Source organism: Haplochromis burtoni, unplaced genomic scaffold (assembly GCF_018398535.1).
Source record: "Haplochromis burtoni strain Fernald_Lab_line unplaced genomic scaffold, NCSU_Asbu1 Contig_69, whole genome shotgun sequence".
NCBI lineage: Eukaryota > Metazoa > Chordata > Actinopteri > Cichliformes > Cichlidae > Haplochromis > Haplochromis burtoni.
Window position 1 is genome coordinate 902,745 of NW_024582430.1, and position 17,590 is coordinate 920,334.

At 47.6% G+C, this 17,590-nt stretch overlaps 2 protein-coding genes across 6 annotated transcripts in view; one reads left to right on the top strand and one right to left on the bottom strand.

The window, feature by feature from the left end:
* ccdc102a (coiled-coil domain containing 102A) overlaps window positions 1-6,533 on the bottom strand; it is a 60,889-nt gene extending 54,356 nt beyond the window's left edge. The window contains exon 1 of one of the 2 annotated variants that reach the window (XM_042221545.1): window positions 6,333-6,533. In XM_042221545.1, the coding sequence (XP_042077479.1) occupies window positions 6,333-6,518 (186 nt within the window). In that variant the 5' untranslated portion in view covers window positions 6,519-6,533. The remainder of the gene's footprint in view (window positions 1-6,332) is intronic. The other variant, XM_042221547.1, reaches the window with a different exon arrangement.
* Window positions 6,534-8,984: 2,451 nt separating this feature from the next.
* Window positions 8,985-17,526, top strand: txlng (taxilin gamma). Of its 4 annotated transcripts, none has more exons than XM_005923989.3 (11): window positions 8,985-9,071; window positions 11,111-11,219; window positions 11,575-11,722; window positions 12,058-12,149; window positions 12,352-12,522; window positions 12,601-12,795; window positions 13,442-13,561; window positions 13,645-13,719; window positions 13,819-13,911; window positions 13,986-14,081; window positions 14,868-17,526. In XM_005923989.3, the coding sequence occupies exons 2-11, from the start codon at window positions 11,127-11,129 to the stop codon at window positions 15,195-15,197; spliced, it is 1,413 nt and encodes a 470-aa protein (XP_005924051.1). In that variant the 5' UTR covers window positions 8,985-9,071; window positions 11,111-11,126; the 3' UTR covers window positions 15,198-17,526. The 4 variants fall into 4 exon arrangements, with proteins under 4 accessions (XP_005924051.1, XP_005924049.1, XP_014189600.1 ...); XM_005923987.3 differs by having other exon boundaries at window positions 9,020-9,141; XM_014334114.2 differs by having other exon boundaries at window positions 9,041-9,756.
* The last annotated feature ends 64 nt before the right edge of the window (window positions 17,527-17,590 follow it).

Here is a 17,590-nt window from a genome sequence, read left to right on the forward strand (position 1 = left end):
GTGTGTAACGAGCCAGCAAAGAGAAGAATTCAGAGGTCAACACTTCCTTTGGCAAAAGCATCACACATAAATGAAACTACGCTGACCTACATTCAGGCCTCACCCTGAGTGGACTGATTGTGGGATGTGAACAGTTCAAAAACAAACACACGCACAGATATATAATCACAAAATGCAGGTTGAGTCCTCTGGAGTCAGTTTCAGTGACAGAAGCAGACCAAAGGCATTCCTCCTCCCGCTGGAGCTGAAGCTCTGCTGCCAGCCATAATTACTGAGTCCTAAACAAACACAGCTAAACATAGACACACACACACACACACACACACACACACACACACACACACACACACACACACACAGTGATGGAAACACTCCCTCCAAGAATAAAACACAGCTACAACCGCACAGCAGCTCTGCCCTGCTGCTGTGCAGAGTCTGATAAGCGTTCGTGCACAGCGATTAATGCGTCGCTGCTGACGGCGTGTCGAGGTGAGCTGGTGGCTCTGACGCCGCCGCCCTGCAGGAAGGAAACTCTGGGTGTAGATTTAAAGGTTCTTCACTGTCTCTTCTGCACTCAAACTTCACCACGGTGCACGGAGCTTGAGAGCATGAGAGATAAATGCAGCGTCTGCTTCTGAGAGCTGCGTCACAGCGGCCATCTTTTATATACAGCTATTTCTTTAAAATGGACTGAATGACCTGCAGCAGGGTAAACGTCGGGTTAATGCTGGACGTGAACGACTCTCACGCGCAGCTCTGTCAGATACAAATGTTCACGTCTGTCGTGCACGTGTCAAAACAGTGCACGTGTAATAATCTCCACTCAGAGAGGTGCAGGAGTGATGACCTGTCCCGGGACTGAACCCCAGCAGCTCAGTTTCCGACTCGCCCTGAGTCTGAGAAACTTGTTCATGTCTTCGGCTCAGAACCAGCTACGTCACTGTCAGACCAATCACAGGCCAGCTTGATAAAGTTAAAGCTTCATGCAGAAGCTGTCGTTGACATGAACAGCTGGTTTAGTTTGTTGCTACTTGTGTCTTTGCAGTGCAGAATCATATTTAACTTCTCCTGCAGAAGAAGGAACCTGTGCCACAGCCCGGGCTCGTAAAGAAGCAGCTGTTTGGAGCCGCACACCTGGAAACTATTGGTGCTAAAAATCAGAAACTGGAGCTTTACTGGGAATCACTTTATATCCAAAAACACATCGGTGAGTGGTCAGCAATCATGCAGCATGCAGCAGGAAGTGACACATGCGCATGCGTGGTTCGCTGAGTCATGAAAAGCTTCTGTGTTATTTAAAGCCTTGAAGTCTCAGTCAGGCCGACGCTCTCCGTCCCAGCTCCCACTCAGATCCTCCCCCACTGCCAGGCCGACGTCCTCACAGAGCATTAGGATGCAGCTTTTTGCTGTTTATGCCCCAAAACTTTGGAGCAGGGCAACCTTTACAGACGTCGCTCTTTAATCTGCCATTAAACTCTTATTTAATAACGAATCAGTAAATGACGTCCGGCTTTAGGCCGCTCTCTAATGGAGCGCACAGAGCTGATGCACGTCTTCTTTCCAGATGTGTTTCCTTTCCTCTCTGTCCTTGATATCATTTGTATGTTCACTTTAAACCTTCACTGGTGACACGCTGTGCAAATCAAATGAACCAGGCTTGTTGTGAAACTACAATAAGTTGTAGGAGAGGAACAGTCGCAAAGAGGGAGGAAATATGAAGGAACAGAGCAGACTGATGATAAAATAATGACGGAAAGGGCAGAATGCAGTGAGCGAGTTTAGAAAAGGAAAAAGAAAGAAGGCAGCGGTCAGGAGGAGGCGCAGAGAGGAGAGTAAACAGTGTGAGGAGGCTGGAATGCGTTCAGAGGGAGAAGGCACACAAACCGACGAGAGCAAACAGCAGCGTTATTAGCACGGAGCTGCCAGCTGAGCCGTTATCTCGCAGAGGAAGAAGACGAGCGAGCAGGCGGAGGTGTGCTGGAGCAGACGGAGCTTGGCTCCTCTGGTTCGGCCTGACGGGCGGCGGGTGGAGCGACAAATGAGAGGATGTTGACATTCCACACAGGAAGACGGACAAACAAAAGGTCCGCAGGATGGAGCGAGGCCACACTGGAGAGAAACAACCAGGCCAGATTCCACATGAAGCTCTGCACTGTTTACCCCCCAAACACACACACACACACACACACACACACACACACACACAGACAGACACACACACACAGACACAACACAGACACACACACACAGACAGACCACACACACACACACAGAACACACACACACAGACAACAGCACAACACACACAACACACAGACACACACAGACACAGACACAGCGAAAAAGACATCAAGGCAGAAACTGTGAAAATGTTCCTCAGCACTCAGTCCTGTAAATTCTTTTTTTGGTTTCTGCACTTAAACGTGACAGTATTTTATATTAAAAGCAGATCAAATGATAAATAAATAAGGACCCACAATCTGGCTGATTCTGACGCCTCAACTTTAGCATTTTGGCCACAATCATGTTGTCTTTTAGGAGCCAAGCAACCATATTTACTCTAAACCAGCCGGTCTACCAACACCATCTGGCTTAGTCACACACACAGACAGCAGCTAATCAGTACTCGGTAACATCCATCTAAATCCTCAAATTTCACTAAGTCAGATCTCCGCCTTCTTTAACAGTCTGTTAGTACAGTGACCTCACAGCAGCCATATTATTGGTCACATGATGTCATTAAAATGCTCCAAAAGGCTCCAACAGCACAAACACGGCCCAGAGGTCCAGTTCAGGGGAAGCTAGCAGTAGGGCTGGGCCATATAATAATAATAATAATAATAATAATAATAATAATAATAATAATAATGGATTGCATTTATATACAATTTTTACAATTCCACTATTCATTCACTCTCACATTCACACACTGGTGGAGGCAGCTACAGTGTAGCCACAGCTGCCCTGGGGCAGACTGACACAGTAATACCGGTATGATGTTGGGCAACGATAAGAAAATGAAATATGGCGATAGAATATGGGTAAAACGCGCATGCGCAGTGCCTTTGTTTTCATACGCGCATGGCGGCGACGCAGAACGAGAAGAGCGAAAGTGGATCGTTGAATGAAACGGATGAACCAGAACTGGTTTGTAAAAAAGCGAGCTTCACTGGTGTGAACTGGTTTAGCTTTCGTCCGTCAGATACACAACAAAGCACTATTTTTGGTAGCGCATGCTAGCGGGCCGTCGTTATTACCGTGTTGTTTGGAAAACACATTGCTCCTAAAATCCTTTGATTTTCTGATAAAGCCCCTTATAATTCTTATGTATGAACTCTGGTTGTGTTACTGACCTGGAAACGATTTTATGTGCACGGCGCTCGAAATTCTGTCAAATGTTTCAGTACGACTTTGCTGAGCTACGAAGCCGCACCGCTTGATGGATTGTCGGAGCGTTACGGCTATCGTAGGCGGAGCCTCGCGGAGTGATACGTACTTCAACATAATATTACCGTACTGTGTGTGTATAACCTCTTTTTAAGTTTTGTGGATGTTATACATGGTTATGCTGAGGACATGTCGGCCAGTTTCCACTGGAAATGCCTTTTGGTTAAACAGTCAACAAAGAATTTGCATTTGCACTGTTAAATGTTTATATAACTTTAATGCACATAAAACAGCTGCTTGTTTAAGTGAAAAGACATTGATGGGTTTTTTTGCACTAATAAAGTTGTGGAGTTGTAAAGTATTTTGTCTAGTGTCAATTATATCGTCAGTTATATCGTTATCGCAAATTTTCAAATATATATCGTGATAAATATTTTTGGCCATATTGCCCTGCCCTAGCTAGCAGACAGCTAGCAGCTACAGCTGTGTCACCATCCACCTGTCATTCAGAGAGGCCACGCCCCTAATAATGCAAACTTTAAAGAGGTGATTTGCTGTATATGGTGTATCAGGCTGTAAACATGTTTACTTCTGCTGTAAAGTTTTAACGTGGGAATCTATGGGGACTGACTCACTGCTGCCTCTGCTGGGCATCAGAGGAACTGCAGGTATCTGGGCCTTCCAGCCCAGGGTGTTTTATGCTTTATGCTTTTGGTCATCAAGCATAAAAAATATTATTTGGGGGATATCTGATCTCTGAAAAAAACTATTTTGTGTCAGTCGGACTTTTTCTTCTCCTGAGGAAACACGCAGATGTTTCTAACAACTGTAATCATGGCTCTATTACAGCTAAGCGTCCCCGTAAGGCACGACAGAGAGCCAGCCATCAAGAGCTAAAACACACACACACACACTGACAGAGCAATCTGAGGGGTGATTTCTGTGTGTGGTTGTCATGGAAACAAAAAGGCAAAAGGGAAGAACAAGGGCCATGTGCTGCTGGTTCAGACACTGTGTCTGATCTCTGAGACAGTGTTTACGGGAGAGACAGACGGATGGATCAGAGTCTACGTTCGGAGCCGGAGACAAGCCGAAGCGCCTGAAAGGGAGGATGGAAGGTCGGAGACGCAGGAGTGCTTCTGAGGCGACACCTGAGGTGGAAACGCAGAGGGTGGAAGCAGCCGAACAGATGGCGCCGTCTGCTGTGTGCAACCTCCAAACGCCTCCTGATGACACTCGGGGCGAGAATGGCAGGGACATCCCATGATGCTTCACACCCTCACATCTAATATTCTCTTTCAAATAACCTGCATCTCCATCTGTGATCCTCCTTCAGAGCAGAATCCAGTCAGATTAAGTGCTGCACACGTCATCAGACAGTACAAACTAATAACAATAATCCCCTCCTGAAGCATCTGAGTGTGTTGGCTTCCTGTCTGGGTGAGGCTCATTTTTTCTAAAAAAGTCACCCCAGCAGTCCAACTCGGTCACACATAGTAACACAGCCGACGCCAGCTTTTACACCTCCCACAGCTTTACGGCTTTGCACTGACTCATTACTTCCAAGAAGAACTGTGAACATCCAGAGAACCTGTTAACAGCTACAATCAGCTGTCATCACATCACAAGCACGAGCAGGGATCGGTCACCGGCGAGGTTCCGCCTCAATGACAGCCCTCAATACCTGAACGCCGTCACAGACAGACGAGGACAGCAACAGTACGCTGGTCTGAATAATTGATTTCTAAAGAGAGACCTAAAGATAACTAAAAGCTGCTCGAATGTTCAGTACAGCTCGTCTCAAAAGGGAGACCACCAATCATCCTGAAGATGGAGAGCTGAAGCCACAGGTGGACCAGGTGACACACAGATACACCTACACCTACTGAAACTTTGAGTTTTAATTCTTCACATAGACCCTGTAAACAAAAGTCCATCCTTCTGCCATCTTGGCTTGAACTGAACTAAGCAGTGAGCGAGTCTGGGTTTTACCAGAGGGCTGTAAACGCACCACTGCAAAGGCTACATTTAAAGCACAATTAAACTGTAGTAACATTGAACGTAACTGTAACGGTTTAACGCAAACAGACACTGAAGTTTGATTAATCACAGGTATAATTTTACAGGTTTCTGGCTCTCAGGTTATTATTATTATTGTTATGATTCAATAATACAGCTAGTATGATAAGCAATCGTTACATTTTAAGTTGCACAGTCTAACCCTTCCATCACTGCTTTAGCTCCTCCCACTTTAACACAACCACTAAACAGCAGGTGGGTGGAGCTTCTATCCACTCTCTGTGACATCACACAGATCCAGGAGTAGAAAAAAGTGTGACAGACAGAGTGTTTGGAGCAGCCTGAGCTTTGGGCTCAGGGATTTTTACGTTACTGTTTAACATGAAAATGAAGCAGCAGCAGACACATGACCGGAAATAACTCTGTGACATGAATGTGCAGGCATGTGTCTGACCTGAAGCTGATCCCAAACTACACCTGAACAGTCTTTTCATAAACGTATTGAACCTCACAGGTGGTGCACTGATCTTCGGGTTTACACTCCCCAGCTCCTGGGGTTTTCCGCCAAGACCACCCCTGCAGCTCGGAGTAAAGCCCTCACTCGTGGATACCCTTTTTAATTTCTGCAGAGCTCGGTCAGGGTCACAGTGAACCTCCAGAAAACCCAGCTGTGCCCTGCGGGGTCCAGGGGTCACCACCCTGCAGCCCGTGCCGTGCAGGACTCACACCCAGAGGAGACAGGCTGGAGACGTGAGGGTCTCTGGTCTCGCAGAGAACAAAGTGTGTGCACAGCGCTCGTATCTGCACATCAACACCCTGAAAGTGGCTCCACGGTGGAAGCAGACGGGAGGAGCAGCTTCCCTGATATCTGACACCAGCAGCGGCTGGCACTCAAACTCAGCCCGAGGAAGAGCAGGAGGACGTACCGTGAAGGTGAGCCGGTGAGCGTCGCCGTTATTCCCGCGGAACCAGTCTCTAAATCCCGCTGAAGCAGCTCCGCGGTGCCGCTTTGACTCCAGCCGAAGCCCCGAGCAGCTTTCCGTCTCTTCTCCCGTTTTTCTTCTCCGCTCTGGATGGAAAGCAGCGAGGGCAGAAAAGGGGCGGGGCTTCATCGGCCGGCCAATCGCCCGTCGGGATGACAACAATGCACAGCGCTGAGCCAATCGGTTCAGGCGCCCAGCTTCGAGCCGTTAGCTCATTGGCTGTCTGAGCTGAACGCTCCCCTGGTTGAAAGCAGAGGAGCTCAGTTCACTGAGAGCTGCACAACAAAGCAGAGGAAGATCAGAAAGCTCGGCAAACACTCAGAAAAGATTATAATTAGTGGAATTATGAGCTGTAATCAGGAGGAACACAAACACAGCAGGATGCTGCATCTGAGGGTCGCTACTGATTTTTGTTGATCTCAGTTAATATGTAACTGAGACCAACAGTGTGATCTTATGTAGATTTTATTTAGAGTCAGATGCATTTGTCTTTGCACTAAAACGACTGAAACAATACAAATGCATACTAATATTACTCTCGCTTTTTCTCATCCATTTTCCAGCATCTACTCGGTCCACTGCGGTCCTGTGGACAGCACCTCCTCCGGCTGAAGCACATCTTCCCTCCAGCCTGTCCCGGGTCTGTCTCATGGTCTCATTCTAACTGGACACCAGGAGTCATCACCTGCTGATTCACCTCTACTGCTTCCACTCCATGCAGAGCATCTGAGTGTGTCACATCACCGTATCAGGATATCGTCTCTCTGTGACACGACAAAGAGCAAAGAGTAGAAAAAATAAACCTTTAGAAGCTGACAGTTATGGTGTGTTTTGGTGCATGTCCACATTATGATCATGAATTATGTGTTCAGCTCTGACTGATCTGATGGTCAGTGTCTCCTCTGCTCTGTGAATTCAGGCATCAGATATAACCATGGAGACGAAGGAGGAGGAGGTGTCACCACAACAGACCTCCTCCTTCAGCTGGGTTTGAAGTCCAGGAGCTAAACACAGACTGTCACTACTGCTGGAATCTAACCTGAAATCACTGCCTGACTAACTGGCTGTAAACTGTCTGAGGACTCTGAGGGTGAGGATTCAGAGGGCAGGATTTAGTGGTGTCTGCACGTCCTTTCACATTTTCACTCATTGAGTCTGTTTCACTGACAGAGCCGCAGATAAAGGGCACAAAACAGGAACTTATCTCCTGAAAGCCGCCCTGGACTAAAAGGATGTTTTACTTAATCAGCCTAAATAAGTGTCATGAGACTGTGTGAACTATGAGGAGTAAACAGAGACCGCGGTTTGCGCCCTCTGGTGGCGAGCACATCAACCGTTTCAGAGTCCTCTACGTAAACAGCTGGTTTAACCTTTGGGTGGGGGGACTAATAGCGCCCCCCAGCATTCCTCCAACTCAGTGAAACAGTGATAAGGTCAACCAGAAACAAACTACACACGTGAAACTTCCTCTGCGCATGCTCAGTCAGGGTTCTCATGCCACTAACTCCTTTTCTCTGAACCAAACTCTCGGTGTCCTGAGCTCATTCTGGACTAACACAGCAGCTCCTAAATGTTCCCACTCACTCCACACCGGCAGGGTCACGGTCTCAGAGGCAGAGGAGGAAGACCAAAAACGATTATACAAACACAGAAGGGAAAATGCACTTTATCCCACATTTGGGACATTCTTATATATCATCATCGTTATTAGTATTATTGTTAGCATTAGTATTGTTGTTGTTGTTATAAATGTAAATGCCAATATTTTTATAATTAAAGATTTATTCAGGATGTTCAGGAAAAAAATAAGTTAACGTCAGTGAAAAGCTCCAACATAAAGATTGTTTTTTTAATAAACAAGAAGATTGGTCCGTTGTGTTATTTGGCTGTACGGATCTTTGTAAAGAAGCTAAGTTTCATCTTCCTCCCTCCCTGAAAAACAAAAATCTCTCGGGGCTTTTTTGCTTTTCGTTTCGACTTTAGATTCATCAAGCTGCTCAGATTAATACCGGAAATAGGAGCGGTGAACGCCACATTCAAATTAGAGAGTTGCCTTTTATGCACATATTTCAAAAACTGTAAAACTACGTGAGAACAATACTCCCAGAAAAAACGTATGGACTGGCAGATGATGATTACTTGGAAATATTGTTATTTATAATTTAAAAATTACAAAATTTGTGATGTTTCTTTCTTAGGGTTTAGTTAGTTTCCTCTGGCGGGACTTAGTTGGTTTTGTTTATTATTTTGGCCTGGGTTCACCCTGGAGCTATGCTTCCCTAAAATCACATTTTTTTTACTCATAACTGATTTCGGATGTTTGGCTTGGGAACCAGGGCGGGTACTTGCCTCTCTCTCCTCCAACCTTATGTGCGTCTCTACACGCCTAGACTAGGGGCGTAACAGAAAACTTGAGAGATGTGCGCTATCACCAGTCTCACAAGCACAAGGACCCTGAAGTAATTCTAAATCAAGTTTTCCCACTCCACGGTCATTTACACAGTTTCTGTTATGCCACAGTACATCTCAGATCTGATGAAAAAGGACGAGTTTCCCCATAGAGGCAATGGCTTCTTTTTTAAGCTTGAGGAGATTTTATTTTGAAAAATAGATAACAGGATGTTGCGCTCGTCGGTTGATGGCAGCTTGACTCCTGCTTTCATCTCCGGTGAGGACACACAGGTAACCGCTCCAGGTGTTTAAGCGACGGCTGCCCCACTGTTAACGCTCCGGGCGGATTCAAACTGATTAGGTGGGGTATGGTTATTAGCTTGAATGCGAAGCTTTGACGAGAACCGGGAAAAAAATTGGTATTTGGCGAAGTAAAGTTTGTACAGTGCTGTTAGCAGGCAGGGTTAGCTACAGTCTGGCTGCTAGCTCAGGTTAGCCGTGCTAACAGAAGTAAACTAATGTTGGCTTTAATTTCCAAAGGCGCGTTACATTTCCGCGCAGTGTAAGTTTGTCACTTGCGCTCTTTAATCCAAAAGGTGACACCTGACACGTGAGGGATACACTTATTCACAGGAAGACAGAATCAGATGCTAGTTTAGCAGAGCAGCTAGCCTGAGCAGGATGCCGTCCGCGCCGATGGACGTCACACAAGACTCGCCTTAAATTCGGTTCGGGTTACGGTTACCGTGCTGATCCGGACCGACATGCAGCTGATAATAAATCTTTTTAGGTGGTTCTTAATGCCCAAGGGTGCCTCCTTTAATCCGGCTGTAGTGTTATACTTGAATTAACCCGTTAATGTCTTGTTGTCTAGACTTTGGTGAAGTTGGTTAGCTTACAGTGTTTACTGTAAACACGTTAACCGAGCGGAGAGAAACGGGAGCTATCCCCACACACCGGACATCAAACCCGGCAGGTAGGCTGGTGAGGTGATGCTCTGTGGTTCTTTAGCGGGACTCTCAAAGTTTCTTATCGTCGGCTTTAGCAGAACAGCTAACGCTGTAGCTGCCAGTGTTTCAGCTCTAGCTGAGCGGCTGCAGCATGTTTGCGCAGGAAAGTCCGCTCTGATGGTAGGAGAGAGGCTGAAGGTGTCACACACAGGCTCACAGGTTCACCTGCACATTCACGCGGTCAGCTCGCACTCTGTGACTCGGGCAGTCGGAAGCTAACTGCTCATTTCTGCTGTAAAGCAGTTAGCTGGTTAGGCTAGCCTGCTAGCCCGGGGTAAACTTCCGTGAGTTTGTGCCGCTGCGCCGCTGAAACACGTAATAAAGTCCATTTTAGAGATTTTTAAGCTTCTTAAAGTATTCCACCGAACGTTTTCAGGGCGTCTAAACTATCAGCTGCTACTATTAGTGGAAAGATGCTAACGAACTGGTCTGTTTGTAGGCCTGAGTGTAAGTTTTATTCAGCGCGTGTGTGCACTGAACTCACACTGTTACCATCGTGCGTACAGGGTCAGCCTGCTGCTGCTGCACACGCGTGTTTCACTGTGAACACAGTCCTGGTGTCTTTGTGGAGAAGCACGAGCTCCTCATCCTCTTCATCCCGTTCAAGCCATCAGGCTGCAGCCGAGCTGAAAGTCTGAGCTTATTTCACGCAGTTAGGGTTTATTCCACGAGAAATACTTATTGTAAAGTTGTATTGTTGACATTGACAGCAGCTGTGGCTGGTCTCTGTTATAACAACACTTTGAATGAGGAGAAGGATTTAGGACAGAGCACCAACAGAGGTCCATAAACACCTGGAACACCAGTTGATGCTTAAACAGAGTGTGTGGTAAGTGATGTGCATTTACCCGCGTGGAACAACAGCAGTGGGTTTAATCACACAGTCGGAGAGGATCAACCCTGTCTGAGAATAAATCACAACCTGCTGTTGTACACCTGAGGCAGGTGAAGAGGGGTTTGAGGTCACTGTCAGTCGTTGTCAGCAGGAAGGCGACGCTCAGCGCCCAGAGTTTTTCACAATATTTGGAGTGATGTCGACGTGGATTTAGTGTTTATTCTTCATCAGTGTGAAATCTTTCTCACCTGTTTGATATTGTGAATAAGATGAAACTATATTTCCTAATCTGAAGCAGACCTGAATGGAAATACATGTCAGACTTGGCCAGAATTAGAGACATGAGAACAACTCCACTGTGTCCACCCACCAGTCTGACCTCTTCAGTAAACCCAACTGCAGATTTGAGGGTCAGATAATTGGTTTTATTTCTCCGTGCTTTGACTTCCATCATGTGGTAATCTCGTGTTTGCTCTGACCTTCAGCTCGTGACCGACGCTGATGGAGACTTCGGGAGTTTGCGAGCTCGATGTGGGGACGAGACGAATCGTAGGTGGCAACGATTCCCCGCCCGACCTGGACAGCCCGTCTCAGGTGAGCGTGGACGGCTCGTCGTTTGTGCTGCTGCTTGTTCATGTCTGTTCAGTGACCTGTGGGAGGTTTCTGTGTTTCCCTCAGAGTTGGACTGTCAGATAAATAATCCCACGTGTTCTTGGTGACAGTATAATCAGCTGATTCTACACTCAGCGGACGAAATTCGTCTCCTCCGCGTTGTCCTGCAGCTGGTAGTCCTTGTTCTCCACCTGCTGCAGATTCTGAGTTCAGACCAGAACAAAGATTACCACCAGCTGCAGTCCAGCACAGAGGGGCGGAGTCTGCACAGAGCGAGATCTGTGAGAGAACTTGTTTAAAGGATAACTGTCTAATAGGTGGATGTGACTTTTGTTAGGAGGAGGTGTCTGAGTTTGGTTTGGGGCTCTCCTGCACCAATGAGGAAAGGGGGGAGACTCCAGGCCGAGAGGACAGTCCCAGCGACCTGGTGGAGGCGGAGCTTGATGCCGGCGGCGATGCGAAGAACAGAGAGGACAAAGCTTTTGGTACGAGCAGAACTGTAGAAGCACTGAACAGCCGGGACGCGTCTCTCACCTCAGGAATCACATTTAAATATTTACATACAAAATTTAAAACTGAATAAAACCAACACGGAGCGTGTGAAGCTTCACGTGTCTGACAGCACTCACACAGATACTGTGACACATATTTAGACTTGAATCAGAATCATTCAGCTGCTCTCTTTGTTTAGACCAGAGAAGTGGAAGTTTTACCAAACAGGACATTTTTGTGTTAAAGCTTTTCTATTCTTGTGTCACCCGATGTCAGTTTCTTCCTCGTTGGTCCGGTTTGTTCAGTTTTGATCTTCGTGTGGTTTCAGGGAAGGAGGTGGTTCTTCTGATGCAGGCGCTGAACGCTCTCGCCACTCCTGAGGAGAAGCTGGCCGCTCTGTGCAAGAAATACGCCGACCTGGTGAGCCGCAAATCCGATACACCGACACTGAGCAGATACTCCCGACACCTGGGAGCAGGTGACAGGAAGCACTTTCAGATCAGGCTTCTTGGTGCTACATGTTTGTTCTAAGCCTCCACACACACCACGCTGCCGTCAGCTTCCTGTTTGTTTCCATAAACATAAAAATGACCCAGTTTGTTCTGTTGTTGCTGTCTTTCAGCTGGAGGAGAGCCGCTGCATGCAGAAGCAGCTGAAGGCCCTGCAGAAGAAGCAGTCTCAAATCGTGAAGGAGAAGGTGCACCTGCAGGGGGAGCACAGCAAGGCCATCCTGGCCCGCAGCAAGCTGGAGAGTCTCTGCCGGGAGCTGCAGAGACACAACAAGACCCTGAAGGTAGTTCAGCTGCCACAAACACCCGATGAGGACCATTTTACATTTGTGCAGGTGTCACTCCTCCCCTTAACCCCGCAGGAGGAGAACGCCCAGCGGTCCAGGGAGTACGACGAGCAGCGGAAGGAGGCCATGCTGCACTTCCAGATGACCCTGAGCGACATCGAGGTGCAGATGGAGCAGCACAGCGCCCACAACACCAAGCTGAGGCAGGAGAACATGGAGCTGGCCGAGAAGCTCAAGAAGCTCATCGAGCAGTACGAGCTCCGAGAGGAGGTGAGTTTAGGTCCCGCCTGCCGTCCAATCAGAACAGTCTGTTTCTGCTCATGAAGTCAGCGCTGGTTGTTATGAAGAGGATTAATGCTGCCATTAAAAAGGCAGAAATGCATTCTGGGTGTCACAACAGACTCGGCCTGGTTGTGACACTCTGTCTGCACACTGACTTCTGCAGCAGGTGATCCTGGTTCTGCTCATGCTGCAGGTTCTGGTTGGAGTAACCCTCCAGGACCCTCATCGCCAGCTCCAGACTCTGGCCACAACACACGTGGTCAAATAAACTGATTGTGGAAGATGTTTTAAACTTAAAAACAAGGCAGTCGCTTCATCTCCCAAAGATGGAAAATACGTTGCCTCCACGAAGGGCCTTTAAGGCGTCTTAGATACACATTTAAAGGTCTTACAGACAATTACGGTCTTAAATCTACTCTTCAGTCATGTCGCAGTGAGACAACACTGAAGATCTCATCGCCTCGGCACATTCAGGTCACTCGCTGTGACAGCGTCCTGCACACCGAGGAGAAACATAACCAGGACCTGAGAAGCTTGGCTGGGATTAGAGCAGCAAGAAAAACGTTGCGTTTGTAGTAATCTTTACAGTCACTCAGGTCCTGCTGGAAACGAGATTTCTGTTGTTTCTCTGCAGCACATCGACAAAGTGTTCAAGCACAAGGAGCTGCAGCAGCAGCTGATGGACGCCAAGCTGCAGAGAATCACCGAGATGATGAAGGAAGTGGAGGAGAAGCAGCAGCGTGAGAGAGACTTTGTGAGGATCTCAGTTTGTTCTGGTTTTTATCGCAGCTGTAAATGAGCTCAAGTGTCTGAGAGACTGTGTCTGTGCCGCTGCAGCTGCTGAAGGACGCCACCGAGTCCAGACGCAAGTGTGAGCTGATGAAGGAGCAGGAAACCCAGCTGAAGCAGCAGGTACACACACACACACACACACACACACACACACACACACACACACACACACACAGGTCAGCTGGATCGTCTCCATTACTCACTGCTCTCGTCTCTCAGCTCTCTCTGTACATGGACAAGTTCGAGGAGTTCCAGAGCACCCTGGCTAAAAGCAACGAGGTCTTCACCACCTTCAGACAAGAGATGGAGAAGGTGAGTCACCTGTGTGTCAGCGTGCGGTTACCTGCTCACCTGTCTGTGTTTCTAAACTCTCTGTGTGCCTGCAGATGACCAAGAAGATCAAGAAGCTGGAGAAGGAAACGACCCAGTGGAGGACCAAATGGGAGAGTAATAACCAGGCGCTGCTGCAGATGGCAGAGGAGGTGATTCTTCTTCGTGGGCTCTGTTTTGTTTTCCTCGAAACGTTTAAAGTGACCGATGTCGATCTAAAATGAAGATGGAGGCACGTTTTTGGCCTCAGATGTTTCAGACACACACTTTAGAAATGCCGGAGCAGACGTAGGAGAGCCAGACTGATTAGTGTCTCGCAGATCAAGTGTTCAGCACCGTCACAGCCTTTAAAACATAAAGGTCCAACGCTCGAGTGCACTCGTCTGAACTCGGGAGCTGAAAGAAGCAGCCATGCTGAAGTGCCAAAAGCTGCAGTTCCTCTGATGTCCAGCAGAGGCAGCAGTGAGTCAGTCCCCATAGACTCCCATGTTAGAACTTTCCAGCAGAAATAAGCACGTTTACAGCCTGATACACAAACTGTTTGGTCTCTGTGGATCATTTCCTCCTTTATTACACCTGTACGGTGGAGGACGTTCCTAAAACACGCCTGGATTAAAGTTTGTTTTATTAGGGGCGTGGCCTTCTTTTTTTTTTACTTGAGAGCCAGTTGTTGATCCCACACACACTCTGCTAACTGTTTGGCTACTCGTAGTGAATTATATTGGCTCTCTTGTTTAGGGGAGCTTTCTGTAATTGGACATCCTTTAGTTGAACACCCTGATTCTGACCAGGCTCTGATCTCTGGCCTCTGAAAACCAGCATGATGGTGGTCAGAATGCCAGTGTCGAGACCCGACGCGGTGATGTCACAGGAGCTTCATCCATCTGATTCTTCCTCCTACATGAAACTGGACCTGACTGAATGTTGTTGTTTTGCAGAAAACGCTGCGTGACGGTCACTTCAAGGCTCTGCAGGGGAAGCTGGAGCTGCTGGAGAGGCTGTGCAGAGCTCTGCAGAAGGAGAGGAACGACCTGAATAACCGACTCAGCCTCCTCCAGGAGCAGGGAGACAAAGGGAGCGCCACATCTCCTCAGGCCAAGCCGCGAGAGCCTTCGGCCGAGGATGGAGAGGATTCGGAGGATTCAGCGCAGGGTGACGGGCCGGAGACGGCGGACGTTCAGGAAGCTCCCAGACCACCTGAAACAGACCCGACGGCGTCTCCTGGTGACGGCGAGCCTGCAGAGACGGCGAGCACGCCGCAGGACTGAGCTCACCTCGCAGCCTGCGTGGAGGTGAGGGGGCGTGGTGGGAGGGGCTTCACGCAGCTCCAGCCTAGTTCCACAACTAGCCAGAAAACCATCTTCAGTGGAGATAGAGCTCTTTTTTTTAACATAGACCTCCTCAGATTTCTACACAGAAGCTGAAGCCGTGTCTCTTTGTGTGATAAATGATTGTATCAGATTCTCTAAATCGTGGCCCACGGTAACGATCGGCACTTCTTCATACTCCCCGTTTCTACTCGATCTTTATTTTCATAGGGAACCTCCAGGCGGGCCTTCGATTTCTCTCCTCACACGCCTGAGTATGACTTTGATTTGAGTCGGACACGCTGTCGAGTGTCTGAGAAAACGGGACTGGGGTCAGAGGTCATCTGACCGACCACAGGGGCGGGAAATGGCAGAACCTCGCAGTGTAGTTGGTTCTAAGTGTTTCCAGCAGATTGAGTCTGTCTGCTGCAGCCGCGATTTCAGTCAGTCTTAAATTTTATTAATGATGAATAAGTCTGTGGATGTCTCCTCCACCATGATGCAGCTCCACCTGCTGCACGTTCAGGTGAGAGGAAACTTTCAGAGGACATCAGCGACACTGATCCACGGTGCAGCTCTGATCACGTTTAACCGAATGTTTAGAAAAATAATCAAAATGATTCAATTTGAACTTTATTGAAATGTAGGAGCTTCGGTCTGATCACACAAATGTTTTTTGGTTTTCATTAACAAAACTGGCGATAACAGGAAGTGACTGTAGTTTAACGTCACGACGTTAATGTCACGCGGCTGCCATCGGGACGCAGCGAGATCGCGTTTGAACCTGCTGATAGGCACTGAGTCGGCATGACGACAGCCTCTGTCAAGTGTTTAAAAAAACAAATACAAACCATGAGTTTTGGGTGTTGTTTGCTGCCCCCCTGTGGTCAACCAGTGTCATTTCCTCTCCTTTGAAGCCGTTCAACACGTTTCTGGGGATCATGCATGTGTTTTGTGTTGAGGAGCGTGCACGTGTGAGGAAGAGTCGAACGCCTTCGTCCTCTGAAAAGTGATTTCATGTAAATTATGTTTGGAAATGATGATGGGCTCTGTGATCTTTATACTGGAAGAAAAGCTGAATGTGATTTTTCTTTTTTTAATGAATCTGAATAAAAAAAAAAAATGTTGGTTTCTGTCAGTGATGCATATTATTAGGAACACCTGGGTCTGAGCAGGGGTCAAATCCCGCTCCGGGTCATTCTGTGGGGACTAAGTCATCAAAAGCAAGAAATTGTCTCAAACATTCATCTTTCTTCACCTTTTCATCATTTATCAGTTTTCTTTGACCAGGTCGTTAAAGTGGATCTATTTTGTTTCTATTCTTGGACTCTACCAGACCAGCTTTGCATGATTCAAAATAAGCCTTCTGAATATCATACCTGGCCTGACTGCTGCTGAAATAGGCTGGTTTAGCTCCTCCCACTTTAAGACAGCATTCTGATTGGCTGCTTCTTGAAAAACAGGGCACCACCTCTCTGTGACATCATCCAGATTCAAGAGTAGAAAAAACCGCGACTGTGTTTAGAGCAGCTGAGCTTTAACATGAAGGACACAACGCAGGAACAGGAAATACACGACAGGAAGTGAGCAGAAGCAGGTCCACTTTAACTCAGGGTCACTCTCGATGGTCCCGCCGACGTGTCGACCGTGTTTCCGAGCGTCTCCGGCGTCGGATGAGGCTCTTGGCTTTTTGATGTGCTGTCGTTTAAAAAAACGCTCCGGCTGCTTTCTGCGCTGTTCTCCTGCTGCACATCTGTAATTCAAACCACACAGCAGCGCCCGAATGACTGAGGCAGTTTGATCCGTTTTCATCTTTTTCCTGTCAGGTGATGGTGTCTGTCTCCGCCCACCACAAAACCTCAGTACGACCTTTTATCGAGAACGTTAAACTTTATTGAAACAGCTGCGAGAACAGCAACGCTGAAAGTTTGAAGGAGCCGGTTCTGTTTTTATTGAACTTGTTCCCACACACACGCATAATGAAGGGGCCAGATAAAGTCACATGATCAGTGTTTGGACCTGTCAGGTAACGGATTGTGTTCGACATGATTTCACCTGTGACCTCTTTAAAAGACTGTACATGGAGGATGGAGGTGGTGACGCTGGGGACAAAGGTTGCGGCACGTTTCTTCTTTCTGACTCTCAGGTAATGTCAGAATCTACCTCTGCAGGTGAGACTGAACAAAGAGGCGTCACAGCTTTGGAGAGCTTCTTGTTTGACTAACGACCCCTCGTTACCGTGTTCCTACAGTCTGTCTCGCTTTTCAATAAACGTTTTGTAGAATTTGCAGCGCTGCTGGTTTCTGTTCTTTGATTCCTGTTTGTTGCTCATGTTGATCAGGTCGTTATTTTCA

What these genes read in the sequence shown, in the direction of transcription:
- txlng (XM_005923989.3), top strand. Translation starts at nt 11,127, where the DNA reads ATGGAGACTTCGGGAGTTTGCGAGCTCGATGTGGGGACGAGACGAATC. An exon ending in GACACAACAAGACCCTGAAG is followed by an intron (nt 12,523 to 12,600) that starts GTAGTTCAGCTG and finishes TTAACCCCGCAG; the next exon opens with GAGGAGAACGCCCAGCGGTC. An exon ending in AGCAGCGTGAGAGAGACTTT is followed by an intron (nt 13,562 to 13,644) that starts GTGAGGATCTCA and finishes GTGCCGCTGCAG; the next exon opens with CTGCTGAAGGACGCCACCGA.